The 17,623-nt window shown below is 39.7% G+C and overlaps 1 protein-coding gene across 1 annotated transcript in view; it reads left to right on the top strand.

Annotated features, from left to right (window-relative positions):
• The window catches only part of LOC127434299 (double-stranded RNA-binding protein Staufen homolog 2-like), a 152,021-nt gene that overhangs the window by 133,086 nt on the left and 1,312 nt on the right, over nt 1-17,623 (top strand). Inside the window, 1 exon segment of the mRNA XM_051686938.1 lies at nt 11,722-11,828. Coding sequence (XP_051542898.1) covers nt 11,722-11,828 — 107 coding nt within the window.

Here is a 17,623-nt window from a genome sequence, read left to right on the forward strand (position 1 = left end):
CTCCCCAATTTGGAATGCCCATTTCCCAATGCGCTCTAAGTCCTCGTGGTGATGTAGTGACTCACCTCAATCAGGGTGGCGGAGGACGAAGCTCAGTTGCCTCTGTGTCTGAGACTGTCAATCCACACAATTATCACGTGGCTTGTTGAGCGCGTTACGCTGTGTCTCCACGGAATCCACGCACAACACACCACGCGCCCCACCAAGAGCGAGAACCACATTATAGCGACCATGAGGAGGTTACCCCATGTGACTCTACCCTCCCTAGCAACTGGGCCAATTTGGTTGCTTAGGAGACCTGGCTGGAGTCACTCAGCATGCCCTGGATTCGAATTCACGACTCCAGGGGTGGTAGTGAGTGTCTTTACTCGCTGAGCTACCCAGGCCCCCCCGAAAAATGTTTTTCTAATCACACATAGTAAAGAAGCCATGTGACTCAACTCTCGTAATGTGCGCTAAACCAAAACACTTCAGTGATGCTCGCTGAACTACATTTCTTTTATCTGTAAACAAAATGGACATTATAACTGAAATATACCCAAATTAACTGGAATCTAATCAAAACGGAATCAAATCGGAATCGAGAGCTTGTGAATCGGAATCAGATCAGGAAATCTGTATCAAAACCCAGTCCTAGTGACTACACATTCTATTAAAGACATTCTATATTAAAGAAAAATGAAATTTAGAGTTTTGCTGCTTTTAGTCCATGTGTGTTAGCTGTCATCTATAAATCAAATCAAATTCCTTTATTGTCACTCAACCATATACACAAGTGCAACAGTTGGTGAAAGTCTTGGGTACTGTTCCAAGCAACATAGCAGTATGACAATGACAATAAACATCTAATTTACACATAACACAGTTTACACATCTTGTTACGCAACACAATATACAATATACACCTAATAAATATATTCTAGTATTCTCCTAAATATTGTCAAAATTCCCTTTTAGCAGATATTTATATTTAAAATGTATAATTTCTTTTGTGAAAACAAATTACAAATATTGAAGATTCATCTTGTACTACAAAGATTTTTGTCCAATCAAATTCTCTATAGAATGACAATATCCCTTCCCCAATGCCACCTGCAGCTGACCAGCTGTGGCGAAACTAAAGCCCATTGGCTACTTAATAAAAAGGGGGCCTGCCCCTCAAAATGGTCCGCCCAAACTTCCTATTTCAACAGAAAATACATTAACACAGGAAAGAGATCTGTGCTTGTCAAGCAAATTCACAGGGTCTTGAATGTGCCAACTTACCATGTTACTTGGCAACCGTAAAAAGCCTACAGTTAGGCAAATAAACTATTTTTCTTTGTGGAAAAAAGTATTCTGTAATTTTTATAATAATTGTAGCTGCTTAACAAACATGAATTTCTTTTGTCATATTGTCATTTTAGAGAAGCCCGTAGTGGCGTATTGCTATATAACCACAATGCATGGATAACTTAAAAAACAAGTCTGTTTATGCACACCATAAATGTCAAAGTAAATTTAGTCGCAAAGAATGTTTTTAATTGAATTTATAGATGTGAAATGGAGTAGAGCATTTTATATTTTTGTAAGGTGCACTTTTGTATGATTTATAAGGGACGTTGAATTTTTGTCTGGGACTGGTGTTGTTTTCGTTCTCCTTCCATTATTCCTTTCTATAACATGCCTATATTCCCTGAAGTAATTTAAATACATGTTGAAATCCAAGTGCAGAGTATAAAGTTTGCCTACAGATGATTTATACAACATTCAGGAAGTCATTGTGGTGGACGCGCTTTCATTGCAGTCCTGAGAACTGTACATTACCAGGAAAATCTCAAAATACCTCTAAATTATTGTCTGGAATATTGAACAATTTCCTGGCTGAACAATATCCTCCTTACTGAGCCTCGTGCACACTTGTCATCAATCATCAAAACAAATTTAATTTAAACCTAATTTATAACCAGCCCAAGCGTCCCTGGGATTTTACATTCATGCGCTGGGTAATAGACTGTAGCCGCACAGTATTTTCCATGATAGATAAGCGCACATTTTTTTCCCAAAGATTTCACAACTTGATGAGACATTCCTTGCACAGATGCCCCAGAGTGCTCCTTAAATGGACGACTATCTGTGGTGTGGCATGTCTGTGCTTCTGTTAAATGTGTATAGTATTGGCCGCAACAGCATAACTTTAACCATGTGGAGGGATTTGACTGTAATTCCTCCAGACTTTTCAGATATACTGTAAGTGGATATAAGATATAAGATCAGATGGGAGGCAAATACTGCATTCATTTCCTGTGCTGTGGCCTGCTCCTCTCCACTTATCTTCACCTTTAGCACTTGATGGACCATTCTTAAGGGTGTTAAGTCAAATAGGTGCAGGTTTTCATCAAGGGTCTGCAAGATTATTAGGTTAGTTTTGAGCTTGCACTGTCTATGCAGTGGCCTCAAATGTATTTAGACACTTAAAACACACTTGGAAAAACATGAATGTTTTTGCATTAGATAAGAAAATACCAAACCAAGTGGCATTTATTTTAAAGATGGCACATGTGGGAGGTCACGTGATGCCATGCGAGGAGCAGATGTGTAAACGACGAGCTCTGCACACTTTGCTAGTTTTTTTAATTGTTTTCTTGTTATAATCCGGTGAGATTCGATGCACCCAGCTACATATTTGTTCTTTGAGGTAAACATGGCAAAGAAATCAAAATCCTCGGGCTCTGGAGACATTAAAAGACACTTACGTGCTCAAGCTGAAACCTCTGACAGGCCTGCGGACCAGGGACTCGGTTTGAACGGTGCGGCAGGAGAAATCCAGCGTCAACTGTCCAACATATCTGTGATGCTGATGATGGTTGTTGCTGACTTGGAGGATCTCGCTGTAATACATCAATCGATTACGGCGATGGAAACAAAATTCTCTGAGTTAGTTACAAGAGTGGCAGATGAGATCGATTATCTGGAGTCATTGGAAAGGGAATTATCCGCTAATCCGCTAGCGACCAAAATAGATGTGTAAAGCATTTTGGGAAAAACTGGAAGATTTGGAAAATAGGAGCCGACAAAATAACGTATGGATTGTTGGAATTCCTGAGCATGAAGAAGGCAGAGATATGGTGAAATTCCTAGACGTGCTCTTCCCGAGTCTGCTCTACGTAACAGACCATAAGCTGGAAATAGAGCGAGCTCACAGGGGGACAGGCCCTGATCAATTCTGGCCAAATTTCTGAGATCATCCGATAAAGATCTCGTGTTGCGTGAGACGAGGAGCAAAGGAAAGCTTTCTTGGAAGAATCGCAATATTTTCTTGTTCCCGGACTTTGCGAATCCGACGAGAGAAACGCGATCGATTCAAGGAATGTAAGAAACTCTTACATCAATGGAAGAACGATTTCGCACTGATGTTTCCGGCCAAACTGAGAATAGATACTAAGGATGGCCGCAAAGTATTTACGTGTCCCAAGCAAGCACTGTCCTTCATAGAAACAATGGAGTAAGCTATTTGGTGTTTCTCATGTAGCTCCAGAGTGGATTAACTGAGGAAGCTGGGCACAGTTTTTGTTTCTGTTTGTGTTGGTTCCGCCTAGTGGCTGGAGTTTGTTTTGTGGAATAACACTCCTTCAAGAAACTTTTGCATGGACGAAGATCGCTTTTACACTGAAGTTCCCGGCCAGATTGAGATGGATACTAAGGATGGCCACAAAATATCTACATGTCCACACAAAGGATGTCTTTTATAAAGTTGACTGACAGAGTAAGTCATGGTGTGTTTTTTATGCGGCCTCCGAATGAATTTGACACGCTCAATACACTCTTTACCATCCGAGGAACCGGGATGCCTGTTTTGTTTCTTTTTGTGCTAGTTCCGCCTAGCGGCTGGAGTTTGTTTTGTGAAATAGCACTGCTTCAGGACAGTTGTGGATGAATCTGTTCGTTCGTTTGTGCTTGTGCCTCCTGTTGGCTGGAGTTTGTTTTGTGGAGTATTTTTGTGGGACATTGGAATGATTACATCATCTGCAGCACTCATAAACAGCCGGCTCACTGAACACTTGTTTGTCTGTCCGAGGAAACTGAACGGCTTTATATTGGCTGGAATTTGTTTTGTGGAGGAACGCACCTTCGAGACAGTTCTGTGAATGAATCTACACATTCTTTGTGTTTATTCTGCCTATTGGCTGGGGTTTGTTTTACAAAGTATTTTCTGTTATGTAATTTTGCTTCACAGTTTGTGCAGAAGCACCGGACTTGAGCAATCCGATGGCAAAGTTGTCACGGGGGCTCTCGTAGGCGTACATGGACCTTTTGAGTTTAGAGGGATTGATGCCGGTTGGTGCTGTCGTGCACGGGGTTAATGCACAGCTTTTTATTTTTTCTGTTTGTTTGGTTCTGGGGGAAGTTTGGGGTTTGATTGTTGCACTAATGTTGTCTGTATAATCTTGTTTTTGACACACAGTTTATTTTTTCTATTATATCATAATGTCAAATGTTAACATGAGTGGGTTATCTTTCTCCACATGGAATGTGAATGGGTTGGGGCACCCCATAAAAAGAAGGAAGGTTATTTTCTTAAGTGTAAGAAATGTGATATAGTGTTTCTTCAAGAAACACATCTTTCCTTGCAGGAAGTTGAAAAATTTGGGAAGATATGGGGTGGGCATGTTTTCTTTAGTACTGGCTCAAGTAAGAGCAGGGGAGTCATTACATTGATAAGTAAACATCTACAATTCAAATCTCTCAAACAGATTAAAGATAAATTAAGGAGAATCATTATTGTTTTAGTAGAAATTCAGGGGCAAAGGTTGTTTTGGCTAATATTTACGTGCCTAACGTTGACAATCAGGGCTTTTTTATTGATCTTGAAGGGATGTTGCAAGCTGCTGGCACCCCTCGTGATATAATATTGGGAGGAGACTTTCATCTTTTGATGGACTCAGTCCTTGATCATAGTGAAGCAAAAGTGTATAAGCCCCCTAGAGCAACATTGACACTTCACAGGATGTGTAGAAATCTTGGTCTTGCAGATAATTGCCGACTTTTGAATCCATCTAGTAGGGACTATAAATTTTTTTCATCAGTCCATAAGTCAATTTTTATATCTAAGTCCCTCATTTCATCTGTTGTGGATTGCTCAATTGGAAACATCTTAGTCTCAGATCACGCCTTGGTGAGTTTAGAGATGTTGCCACACAGAGAAAAAGAAATCATATAGTTAGCACTTTAATGTATCCCTTTTGCAAAATCCTGATTTCCAACAAATGTTAAAGACTGAAATCAGTGTTTATATGGAGACCAACTGGTCTTCAGTATCTTCTGTGAGCGTGGCTTGGGAGGCACTTAAGGCAGTTCTTAGGGGTCGGATCATACAGTATGCCTCAATTACCAAAAAATCCAAAGCACGAAAACTCATGGAGTTGGAAGGGAATATTAAAAGTGCAGAGGCAGAGCTGAAGCGCCGATTGTCGACTGATGGCCTCAGAGAATTGACCCTATTAAAATATAGATATAATACTATTTTGTCGCGGAAAGTGGAGTTTTGATTATTCAGGGCAAGACAGTCATACTTTGAGTCGGGGGGCAAAGCAGGGAAGCTTTTGGCTAGATATATAAAGTAGAGAGAGTCTTTTTCTACAATTCCCTCAGTGAAATCTGCTGGTGGTGAAATTTTTACCTTGGCCATTGATATTAATAATGCTTTTAAAGAGTTCTATCTTGATCTCTATAGTTCCATGTCTTCGTCTACTGATGAAGATATTAGAACATTTGTGGAACCATTAGAACTTCCTAAATTGACGACTGAGCAAAAAAATTATCTTGATTCTGAGATAACCTTGGAGGAGTTTGACGAGGTAATTAAGGCCTTACCTACAGGCAAGGCTCCGGGGCCAGATGGTTTTGCCGCTGAATTTGTTAGATCTTATGCTACAGAATTGGCTCCACTTTTGTTATAAGTTTATACGGAATCATTAAAGAATGGAAAGCTTCACCCCAACCATGACACAAGCCCGGATCAGTCTGATTCTTAAAAAGGACAAAGATCCAAGCGAGTGTAAAAGTTACCATCCAGTTTCCCTGATCCAGCTAGATGTAAACATTTTGTCAAAAGTTTTGGCTAACTGATTAAGATGGCATCTCTTTTATATATAGATCAGGTGGGGTTTATTCAGGGCCGTAGCTCTTCTGATAACATTAGGCATTTCATCAATATCATGTGGTCAGTAGCGAATGATCAGTCTCCGGTCACTGCCATCTCACTTGACGCTGAAAAGGCATTTGATATGGTAGAATGGGATTATCTTTTTAAGATTTTGGAAATGTATGGGTTCGGGAGTACATTTATTGGATGGAATAAGCTACTTTATAGACACACGGTAGCGGCGGTACAAACAAATGGATTAATTTCAGATTATTTTACTCTGAATAGGGGCCCTCGGCAGGGTTGCCCTCTTTCCCCATTATTGTTCTGTCTTGCCCGGGAACCATTAGCAGCTGCGATAAGAAAGGAGGATGATTTTCCAGGGGTGATGGCGGGAGGTTTGGCACATAAACTTCTGCTTTACGCAGATTATATTTTATTATTTGTCTCTGACCCTACTAGATCTATACCTTGCCACTACAGAATTATTAATTCCTTTTCCAAATTCTCAGGATACAAAGTCAATTGGTCTAAATCCGAAGCTTTGTCTCTGGCACCGTACTGTCCAGTAAAGGCCTTCCAGTGGCCCAAACAGGGCATTAAGTATTTGGGTATTTTATTCCCAGAAAATGTGTCTGATTTAGTTAATTAACTAAATTAACTAGATTAAATTAATTAATGAGTTAATTTTGACCTTTTAATAAAAAGGTTTTCGAGCGATGTGGACAGGTGGGCTTCATTACATTTATCGATGATTGGGAAGGTTAATGTTATTAAAATGAACTGTATTCCAAAATTCAACTACCTGCTACAATCTCTCCCCTATAGATGTCCCCCACTTTTATTTCAAGCAATTTGATAGCATAGTGAAGTCCTTCATTTGGATTGGTAAACGTCCCAGACTACATTTCAACAAATTACATAGGCCGATTGACAAAGGTTGGCTAGGCCTACACAAAATTTTGTTTTATTATTATGCGTTTGGTCTCAGGCATCTGGCTCATTGGTCACTTCCACCTGAAAGAGCCCCTCCCTGGTTTTCTATTGAACAGGAAGTCCTTGCCCCTATTTCGCCATTGCAAAGCCTTTCTATCAAACTAACTGGAGAAGTTAAGTCACACCCCGTTATCTCACATTTGCACGTGATTTGGACAAGAGTGGCCAGAGTATTTAATTCAGACATTTATTTAAATGTTGCCTCAAGCATATGGCTGAACCCCAAATTATGTATCAACAAGTCCCCTTTCTGTTGGTTAGAGTGGATTGTGTGGGGGGTTACTACACTCTGCGACCTGTATGAGAGTGGAGTGTTGAGTTCTTTTGAGAATTTGGGTCATCATTTTGGGATTCCCAGATCTCAGTTTTATAGGTATTTACAGCTGCGCCACATGCTCTGTACTGTTTTTGGGAGTAGCACCCCCCCCCCCCCAAATACTTTGGGAGAGGTGATTACTGCTTTTAGAAAAGGCCATGAGGCATCAGTGTATTACTCCCTGCTAATTCAGAGTCTGGGGGATGGAGCTTTAACTTCTATCAAGAGATTATGGGAGAAAGATTTGAACTTGGTATTGGAGAAAGGAGTGTGGACTAGGATTCTAAAAAATGTCAAGTCTGCATCTAGAGATGCAAGGGTTTGCCTTGTGCAATTTAAGATTTTACATAGATTTTATTGGACCCCCTCTAGATTATATAGGCTTGGTCTTAAAGACACACCCACCTGCTGGCGATGCCAATCAGAAGTTGGAGACACAACCCATGTCTTTTGGGGATGTGTTAAGATCCAAGATTTTTGGTTAAAGGTTCAGAATTATTTGTGTGATGTTTTGGGCACAAAAATTTTACTTTGCCCCAGACTTTGTATTTTGGGCGATGGGGCAGTTATAAATTTGGGGGACAAATATATATAAAAAAAATTGGGTTCTGACTAGCATGATGATTGGCAGACAAATTATATTAAGGGGTTGGAAGTTGGACAGAGCGCCACCATTTCCGGAGTGGTGTGCGGAGATGGGGAGATGACAGTTAGAAGGCTGGGGTTGGAGGACTTTTTTTTTTTCAGGAAGTGGGGTAGGTATTTGGTGGTTTTGGGGGACTCTCGGGGAAGGGATGAGGAGAGAGAAGTTTAGTTTAATTATGCATGTTTATTATATATATATATATATATATATATATATATATATATTTTTTTTTTTTTTTGTATTTATTTATTTATTATTATTATTATTATTATTATTATTATTTTATGTGACCACAGGGGTTGGGTGGGGCTGGTATTTGGGGAGGGATATTAGTGAGGGTTAAATGTTGATTCGGTGTGTATGTGTTGTATTTTCTCTGTTGTGTTATTTTCTTTGAATCAATAAAAAAATTTAATTACAAAAAAAAAGATGGCACAAGTGCACTTTTCGAGCTAACTATTTAAAAAAAAACATATTTATGTTTTAGATCCTAAAATAGATTAATTTTCAAAATTTTGACAAATTATTTGGACACTTTCTGATTGTCAAACCTTGTAGAACATGTTCATAGTTAATGTGAAGAACTACACTTGTGGTTACTCTTCTAGGACATCTGTGTGAAACCGAGGCGAACTGACATCATACCAGGGCCGGATCTAGGGGGTGCCCGAGATCATGTGATATGAAATAGATAACACTTATGAGAACCATTACCTTCTTCCATATTAGATACACATGCATATACAGTACTGTAGATACAACACAACTAGCTGCAGTTATTTGATTCAACCTAATACTTATTAATCAGGGTTAGAAATGCACACATATCTGTGTGTGGTGTGAGTCCAGTCCACAGTGAGTGGGTTTTTTTAAGGCTGGGTTGGGTTCAGAGGGAATAGGCTGTCAGCTGTGAGAAATATGTCATGGTTCTTGCGGCATATACAGCACATCTGGTGCTCATTGGCAGGATACTGGAGAGAGAACATCAGCCCAACAACCAGGCCAATCTGCCAATTCTCAACCCGCGTCTGTCACTGTGAGGGTCTCCCCTGCACCCCCTCCCCACCAAACTCTCTCATTCTCTATTTTCTCGTTTTGTCTCTCTCTCCATTCTGTGCTCTAACTCTCTGTTGAGCCAAGACTTTCAATCATAGTAATTTGATTTGGGCCTGCTGAAAGGGCTTTAGAGACACCGGTCATACATCAGACTCGCCTGCATCCGTGGATGAACCATGGATAAAATATCTTTATATGTCCGCAAAAGTTCAATTAGGTAATATTTGTGCTGTCTTCAGACCTGTATGAACATTTTCTGGGACTTGGCATGGATCAAAATCAATTTTTTATGTTTTTCTTGATATCGTTTTTGGGTTATTTTTCCATTCACTGTCATTGTTTCCTCCCGCTGGTCACATATATGGCGGCAGTGGGGAAAAGTGACATCACTGAAACGGGTCAATAAAGTCCAACACACTGAATCTGAAATATCCTGCAATGATAGGTTTTTGTTCATTCTTTTTTTAATTTTTTTTATTTAAGGCTAGTTTGATTCCATGAAAAAAAACAAAAAACTTTCAACCGTATAGAGTGAAGAAAATTCAACATGGGCTTTGGTGCAAGTAGTTTTGGTGCAATAGAATATTTCTTAATAAACGGAATTGGAAAAAGAACGATTTCCCAAAAACTAGCCCAGCCCACAACATATACCATTTGTTGAGCCAAACTGATATGTTGGACTTAAACATAGAGCTGTTTTGAAAGCATCACAGTGTTTACACACCTCTTAAAGTCATAGCCTATTTATAGTTGTCTCAGCACATAAAATAGGGATAAGAGAAAGTACTTTAAATTGTTACACACTTCACTTGTGGGGCTCTATTTTCGTGACCATGCTAGGCACAGTGCTATGCGCAAGGATTGTGCGCTGCTAATTTTTTCTTTGTGAGAGTGCTAATTCTACACATAATTTTTGTGCCAGTGTTTGCGCTATCTCTGGGTATATGCGTGCAAACTGTGGGTGCATTGTATGTAAATGAAGTGGCCATTGCACAAGAAGTTTGAGAAGCACATCTGTTCTCAGCACAAAGTCTAAACTCAATTCCTGCATTTACTGTTTGGGGATTCCACCAGCAGATGATATGGAAGAGTTATCAAACACTTTTAATACTAGCCATCAGGGATTAAAAACCAAATGTTTTTCAATTCGATTTGTTCTGAGCAAAATTGTATTTTTTTTAGTTCAGAAGTTCAGCAGCCTCATTTCCAAATGGTAACCGGTTAGAACAAATTAAAAGAATGGTTAATAACATTTGTTTTAAAATGATAGTACACTGGTCTGCAACCTGGTCTGGAAAAGCAAGCCCAAAATAAGCCATTTGCCTTACCAAAATAAGCGAAAATAAGCAATTAGATATTTTCCTGTGTGGTGAATATATCAGCATAGAAAGCATAACAAGCATACAGTTAATTAAGTATAATTTTAATTACAGATCTGCTTCTCAGTCAAAACACGGCAGCATCAAATCTTTATTTACAATGATAAACCCTTTGGCGTTTGGTTTCATGAAAAAAATAATCGGAACATTAGCCATTATTTGTATGTCAATAGATCAATGTTATTAATAATTATATTAATAAAAATAAGGTTTATTTTGTATAGTGCCTTTCCAGAGCTCAAAGAGGCTGTACAGAAATTAAACATAAAACATTAATCAGTGAATCATATAAGAAATATACATTACAAAACAATGAACAATAGGAGTGAAGCAAAGCATATTTCAAGCAGGTTAGGCATGAGCGAGCCGACATACAACACATACATACATCTCAGTTCGGAGCTGCGCAGGCAACAATGCATTCACAGAGCAGGAATGCATTGCAAAACATACCATATGAATGGACTGTCTTCATTCATATGGATGTTGCTTGACAGGGAACGAAAGATATATAATGATGTGGATGGTGCATTAACCAGTGAAGAACCTCCGAATTACATTGCACTTGAACCAGCCCATTAGCGCTTTGTGCACTCTTTTTCTCTAACCCACTTGTGCCTAGACTTAGCACATGCTTGCACGAAAATATCAAAGTTTCATGGCCATGCCCACTGACTTTGTGCGTACGACATTTCGCATAGCACTGCGCTTAAGGCATAACACTTAATGTTACTTTAGTAGTCTAATAATTATAGACAGACTTTTTGGTTTTGTTAAAGTACAGGTTTCAGAATCATTTCAAATTCTTTGTTTCAAACATACTTCTCTCATTAGTTCTACTTCCTATGGACTTACAGGAAAACAGTATATCAGTTACACCTGAGTTATCAGACCTTATTGTTTCAGCACACTATGTCCGCAGAGTTGATTTATTTCAATTTTATTGCATATCAGCCCATAACGTGGCCAAGCGGCAACGCAAAATCCCACTCATCGGTTTGAGGAAATGCTACGCTGAAAATGTTGACTTATTAACATTAGATAAATGTTAGATAAACAGAGAGTTGGAAGGAGCCAAACAAAACAGAGGCAGCAGAAAGCATCCTGTTAGTCTCGGGTTTCTGATTCTAAGTGTTGTTTAAAAAGCAGCTGATGTAGGTTATGTTCCCTCACTCAAAGCCATCTGTTTCCCTACCTCACACAGGCTGCTCTGAGTGCCTTGAAACAGCTGTCAGAACAAGGACTGGACCCGGTGGACGGACCAATCAAGGTAGAAAATGGATCATGTGACATGTATGTGCACACAGAACTGTAAGTACACCCGCACCTAACACCTCCATTTTAGAGAGGATCACATATGTAAATGACTCACTGACCATAAATGATCCGTTATGTCTTGGTGATGTGTTATATACAGTAAATGACAGAAGTGCTTTGAGGCAGTCTGGGCAGCCATTGCCTTCTACAGTTGAAGTCAGAAGTTTACATACACTTAGGTTGAAGTCATTAAAACTAATTTTTTTTCTTTTTTCCCTTTTTCACCCAATTTGGAATGCCCAATTCCCAGTGCGCTTTTTAATTCCTCGTGGTTGCGTTGTGATTCGCCTCAATCCGGGTGGCGGAGGACGAATCCCAGTTGCCTCTGCGTCTGAGATCATCAACCCACGCATCTTATCACGTGACTTGGTGACCGTGTTGCTACGGAGACATAGCGCGTGTGGAGGCTTCACGCCATCCACCGCGGCATCCACGCTCAACTCACTACGCGCCCCACCGAGAACGGACCACATTATAGTGAGGTTACCCCATGTGACTCTACCCTCCCTAGCAACCAGGACAATTTGGTTGCTTAGGTGACCTGGCTGGAGTCACTCAGCACGCCCTGGGATTCGAACTAGCGAACTAGCGAACTCCAGGGGTGGTAGCCAGCGTTTTTTACCACTGAGCTACCCAGGCCCCCTAAAACTAATTTTTTAACCACTCCACAGATTTAATATTAGCAAACTATAGTTTTGGCAAGTCGTTTAGGACATTTACTTTGTGCATGACATGAGTAATTTTTCCAACAATTGTTTACAGACAGATTGTTTCACTTTTTCTTGACTATATCACAATTCCAGTGGGTCAGAAGTTTACATACACTAAGTTATCTGTGCCTTTAAGCAGCTTGGAAAATTCCAGAAAATGATGTCAAGCCTTTAGACAATTAGCCTATTAGCTTCTGATAGGAGGTGTACTGAATTGGAGGTGTACCTGTGGATGTATTTTAAGGTCTACCTTCAAACTCAGTGCCTCTTTGCTTGACATCATGGGAAAATCAAAAGAAATCAGCCAAGACCTCAGAAAAAAAATTGTGGACATACACAAGTCTGGTTCATCCTTGGGAGCAATTTCCAAATGCCTGAAGGTACCACGTTCATCTGTACAAACAATAGTACGCAAGTATACTGCTCAGGAAGGAGACTCATTCTGTCTCCTAGAGATGAACGTAGTTTGGTGCGAAAAGTGCAAATCAAACCAAGAACAATAGCAAAGGACCTTGTGAAGATGCTGGAGGAGACAGGTAGACAAGTATCTACATCCACAGTAAAACAAGTCCTATATCGACATAACCTGAAATGCTGCTCAGCAAGGAAGAACCAATGCTCCAAAACCGGCATAAAAAAGCCAGACTACAGTTTGCAAGTGTACATGGGGACAAAGATTTAACATTTTAGAGAAATTTCCTCTGGTCTGATGGAACTTTTTGGCCATAATGACCATCGTTATGTTTGGAGGAAAAAGGGTGAGGCTTGCAAGCCGAAGAACACCGAACTGTGAAGCATGGGGGTGGCAGCATCATGTTGTGGGGTGTCTTGCTGCAGGAGGGACTGATGCACTTCACAAAATAGATGGCATCATGAGGAAGGAAAATTATGTGGATATATTGAAGCAACATCTCAAGACATCAGCCACGAAGTTAAAGCTCAGTCTCAAATGGGTCTTCCAAATGGACAATGACCCCAAGCATACCTCCAGAGTTGTGGCAAAATGGCTTAAGGAGAACAAAGTCAAGGTACTGGAGTGGCCATCACAAAGCCCTGACCTCAATCTGATTGAAAAGTTGTGGGCAGAACTGAAAAAGCATATGCGAGCAAGGAGGCCTACAAACCTGACTCAGTTACACCAGTTCTGTCTGGAGGAATGGGCCAAAATCCAGCAACTTACTGTGAGAAGCTTGTGGAAGGCTACCCAAAACGTTTGGCCCAAGTTAAACGATTTAAAGGCAATGCTACCAAATACTAACAAATTGTATGTAAACTTCTGACCCACTGGGAATGTGATGAAAGTAATAAAAGCTGAAATAAATAATTCTCTCTACTATTATTGTGACATTTCACATTCTTAAAATAGTGATCCTAACTGACCTAAGACAGGGAATGTTTTCTACAATTAAATGTCAGGAATTGTGAAAAACTGAGTTTATATGTATTTGGCTAAGGTGTATGTAAACTTCTGACTTCAACTGTATATAAACTCTTATGAGAGCCTCAAGATAATTTAACCAAGTGGACATGATTTATACTTTTTCCATTTAAATATTAACAGATCATCATGTTAGGGCCCTTGAAATGCTTGCCATGTGTTGTTCCTCACAGAGTTAGCATAATTTAAGCCAATATTGGCCCTATTTGTGCATTGCCATTAAACAGGATTAATTGTAACATCATCAAATATTATGAATACAGCTCTGAAAAATAATGATGTTAGCAAGAATTGTCCCTTGCATAAGTAAATAGGACTTTATTTAAAAAAACAACTCCCAAACACTGTTTGAATAATTGGTCCTTGAGATCATTGTCATCGATGTGTTATTATAAACACAGTTTAAATGTTATATTGGTTGCTATGCCCCTGGTTACACTTAAAGACCCTATGAAGTTTTGTGGCTTTTACGCTGTCTGTTAGCTTTCATGTCATCTATATGCTAGTGTACTCATAAAACTAAATTACCCCCCCCCCCACCCCCCAACTCCACTCATTTCACTTAATGCCAAACAGGATTACACACACATACACGTACCTTACACTGCCTGAGCTTATCACTTTCATGCTATAGGTGTGTTGTGAATTTTCCTTCAGTGGTATTGTCCATTTCCTCAATCTGTCCTCCCCCAGTTGAAACCCTCATTGTCATTTCCATATACCACTCAACTACATGTGTTGCTACGACAGAGCGTTCTCTTGCATGATCTTTATCCAGCTGTGATCAGAGGGGTTGCTGTGGGAAAAGCGAATCGCTGTCATTTATCTGTGATAAACAGGGCGCTGGAGAATGAAATATGAGAATGGAAATGATAGATACACCAAAACGGAAATCACACCAACCCATTCAAGAATATTTTCATAGTAGGTGTGCCGCAGGAAAAGGTTAAAGAAATGTTTATTTACAGTGGCTTCAGTTCTTCGGCGCGGTTATGTGATAGCACTGAACAAAGAGGAAAAACTGCCCATTTCAACAGCCCATCTAGGTCACAGTGGAAGGGGCTGAAGGGAGGGAAATATCATTAAGATTGTATCCCCTGGACCTCGCTGCATTTGTCGTCTTCATACTTGTATTCATTATCAGGTACTTTCACTTTCAAAATAAATTAATCATGGCTGACTGAATAGCGCTTTTCTACAATGGCTTTGTAAGATGTTGCATCCACTCAGCCAGACGTCAGTGTAAGGATGGGAATGGTAAGGAATTTAATGATTCCAGTTCCTTCACGATTCCATTCATGATTATTTATTACTTGTAAGGAAGACATTTGGAAATAAGAAATGTAATTCTTATTGTATTTAGGGCCTGCTGCCCTCAACAGTCTTTCATCAAATGACAATCATTTCATGCTGTATTTAAACAGATTCTTGCAGAAGGTGTTTACTAAGATTTTAACAAAAATCATAATCTGTATATTTAACTACACATTAACTAGGTCATATGAACATCTAGTTAGTAATTACTAACAAACCAAATCAAATCACGTTTATTTATAGAGCACATTTAAAAACAACCATGGTTGACCAAAGTACTGCACAGTGGCATCACAGGCAAGACAGTATAACAGAAATAAAACATAGGTAGTAGGGCAGTTTCACAGCTTAACCATGGTTTAAGGTAAATTAAAAGCTAATGAAAATAAGAATGTTTTAAGCAACGATTTAAAAACAGATAAAGAGGAGGCGGTCCTGAGGTAATCTGGTAAACTGTTCCACAGTTTGGGACCAGTGATACAAAAAGCACGATCACCTCTATGCTTTATCCTGAATCTAGGAACAGACAGAAGTCCATGATCCCCGGATCTGAATGATCTGGTTGGGTTATGCGGACGAACCAAATCACAGAGATAATGGGGTGCTAGATTGTTTAATGATTTATAGACAAATGTTAAAATCTTAAAATTAATTCGAAATCTAATAGGCAACCAGTGCAAGGAGATCAGGATGGGAGTGATGTGTTCATGTTTACGACTGCCCATCAAAAGACGTGCCGCAGCATTTTGGACCATCTGCAGGTGGGATAGAGCTGATTGGTGCAGGCCAGAGTACAGAGAATTACAGTAATCCTGAAGCATGAAGAAATAAAAATATGGATCACAATTTCAGAAGTTTTCCTGGATAGAAAATGTTTTGTTTTAGCTAGGTGACGTAGGTGGAAAAAACTTGATCTAACCACTTCGTTAATTTGTTTATCAAACTTTAGGCTGCCATCAAAGAAAAAGCCTAGGTTCTTAGCGTGAGAAGTGAGATGAGGAGTGAGAATACCCAAGTCAATGTTGTTCACTGTTTTAATCTCATTTGGTCCAAACAGGATAATTCTGTTTTACTCTCATTAAGGTGTAGGAAATTATCTGTCAGCCAGGTTTTGAGTTCCTGCAGACAAGCTAAGAGAGGGTCAAGAGCTTGTTTGTCATGACGTTTTATAGGTACATAGATCTGTGTGTCGTCAGCGTAACAATGAAATGACACCCCATATTTGTTCAAAATTGCGCCCATAGGAAGCATATATAAAGAAAATAGGGTTGAAGCGAGGATCGAGCCCTGCGGAACACCACAGGTAAGCTGTGCCACAGAGGAGGTGTGCTGGCCCACTGCAACAGAGAAGCTTCTGTCTGATAGATATGACTGGACCCAATCCAGAGCCGTACCTCGAATACCAACACAATGCTCAAGGCATGAAATAAGGATATTGTGGTCAACCAGATCAAATTCTGAGCTAAGATCTAAGAGGACCAGGGCCATGACATTCCCAGAGTCTGTAGTCATTAAGATGTCATTTAGTACTTTTAGTAGAGCAGATTCTGTAGTATGCAAAGCTTTGAAACCCGACTGGAGAGGTCCAAGGATAGAGTTCATATTTAAAAATGATTGCAACTGGGTTAAAACTGCTTTCTCCATAATCTTAGCAATAAAAGGCAAGTTAGAGATAGGCCTAAAATTGGTACAGATAGTGGGATCCAAAGTGGGTTTTTTGAGGAGAGGTGTCACCGTTGCAAGTTTAAGGCAAGTTGGGACAGTCCCAGTGCAGAGACAGTTGTTAAAAACAGACAGTTTACAAGTTAATGAATGACTTCAGTAAGTATTTTGATTCACGAAAATGTCCCAGCCGGTAAGTGTCATGCGTTCAGGAGGTAGCGGTGTATGTTTTTGCGCTGTAGATTCAAAACAACCAGCTTATTTGAGTCACTCGTTCGGGAATCAGACTACACTGGTTGCGCTTAGTTTTGCCCTGCAGATTCAGCCGCTGCTGAATAGTAATGTATGACAGAGTATTTTAGTGCAGTGTTCTGTCCTCTGCAGAAGAATGCACATTCGAGAACCGTAGAAGACATAAAAATCGTTTGGTTCTGGTATTTCTTAAGAAATGGAAAGGAAACGGTTATCCACCAGACTGACAACAGGTGCTTATGCACAGAATTTTGTTCTTCCTTTTTTTCCTAATGTTAATGAATCCAGAGTATTCTAAATAAAGGAGCATGATTGTACAGCTTGATTTGAATAAGTGCAAACTTATTCACGAATCATGATTTCTGCGTAAAAACGTTCGCACACAGTTTTCACGGCAATATACGTGCATATAA

The sequence above is a fragment of the Myxocyprinus asiaticus genome, chromosome 44 (assembly GCF_019703515.2).
Source record: "Myxocyprinus asiaticus isolate MX2 ecotype Aquarium Trade chromosome 44, UBuf_Myxa_2, whole genome shotgun sequence".
In the NCBI taxonomy this organism is placed as follows: Eukaryota; Metazoa; Chordata; class Actinopteri; order Cypriniformes; family Catostomidae; genus Myxocyprinus; species Myxocyprinus asiaticus.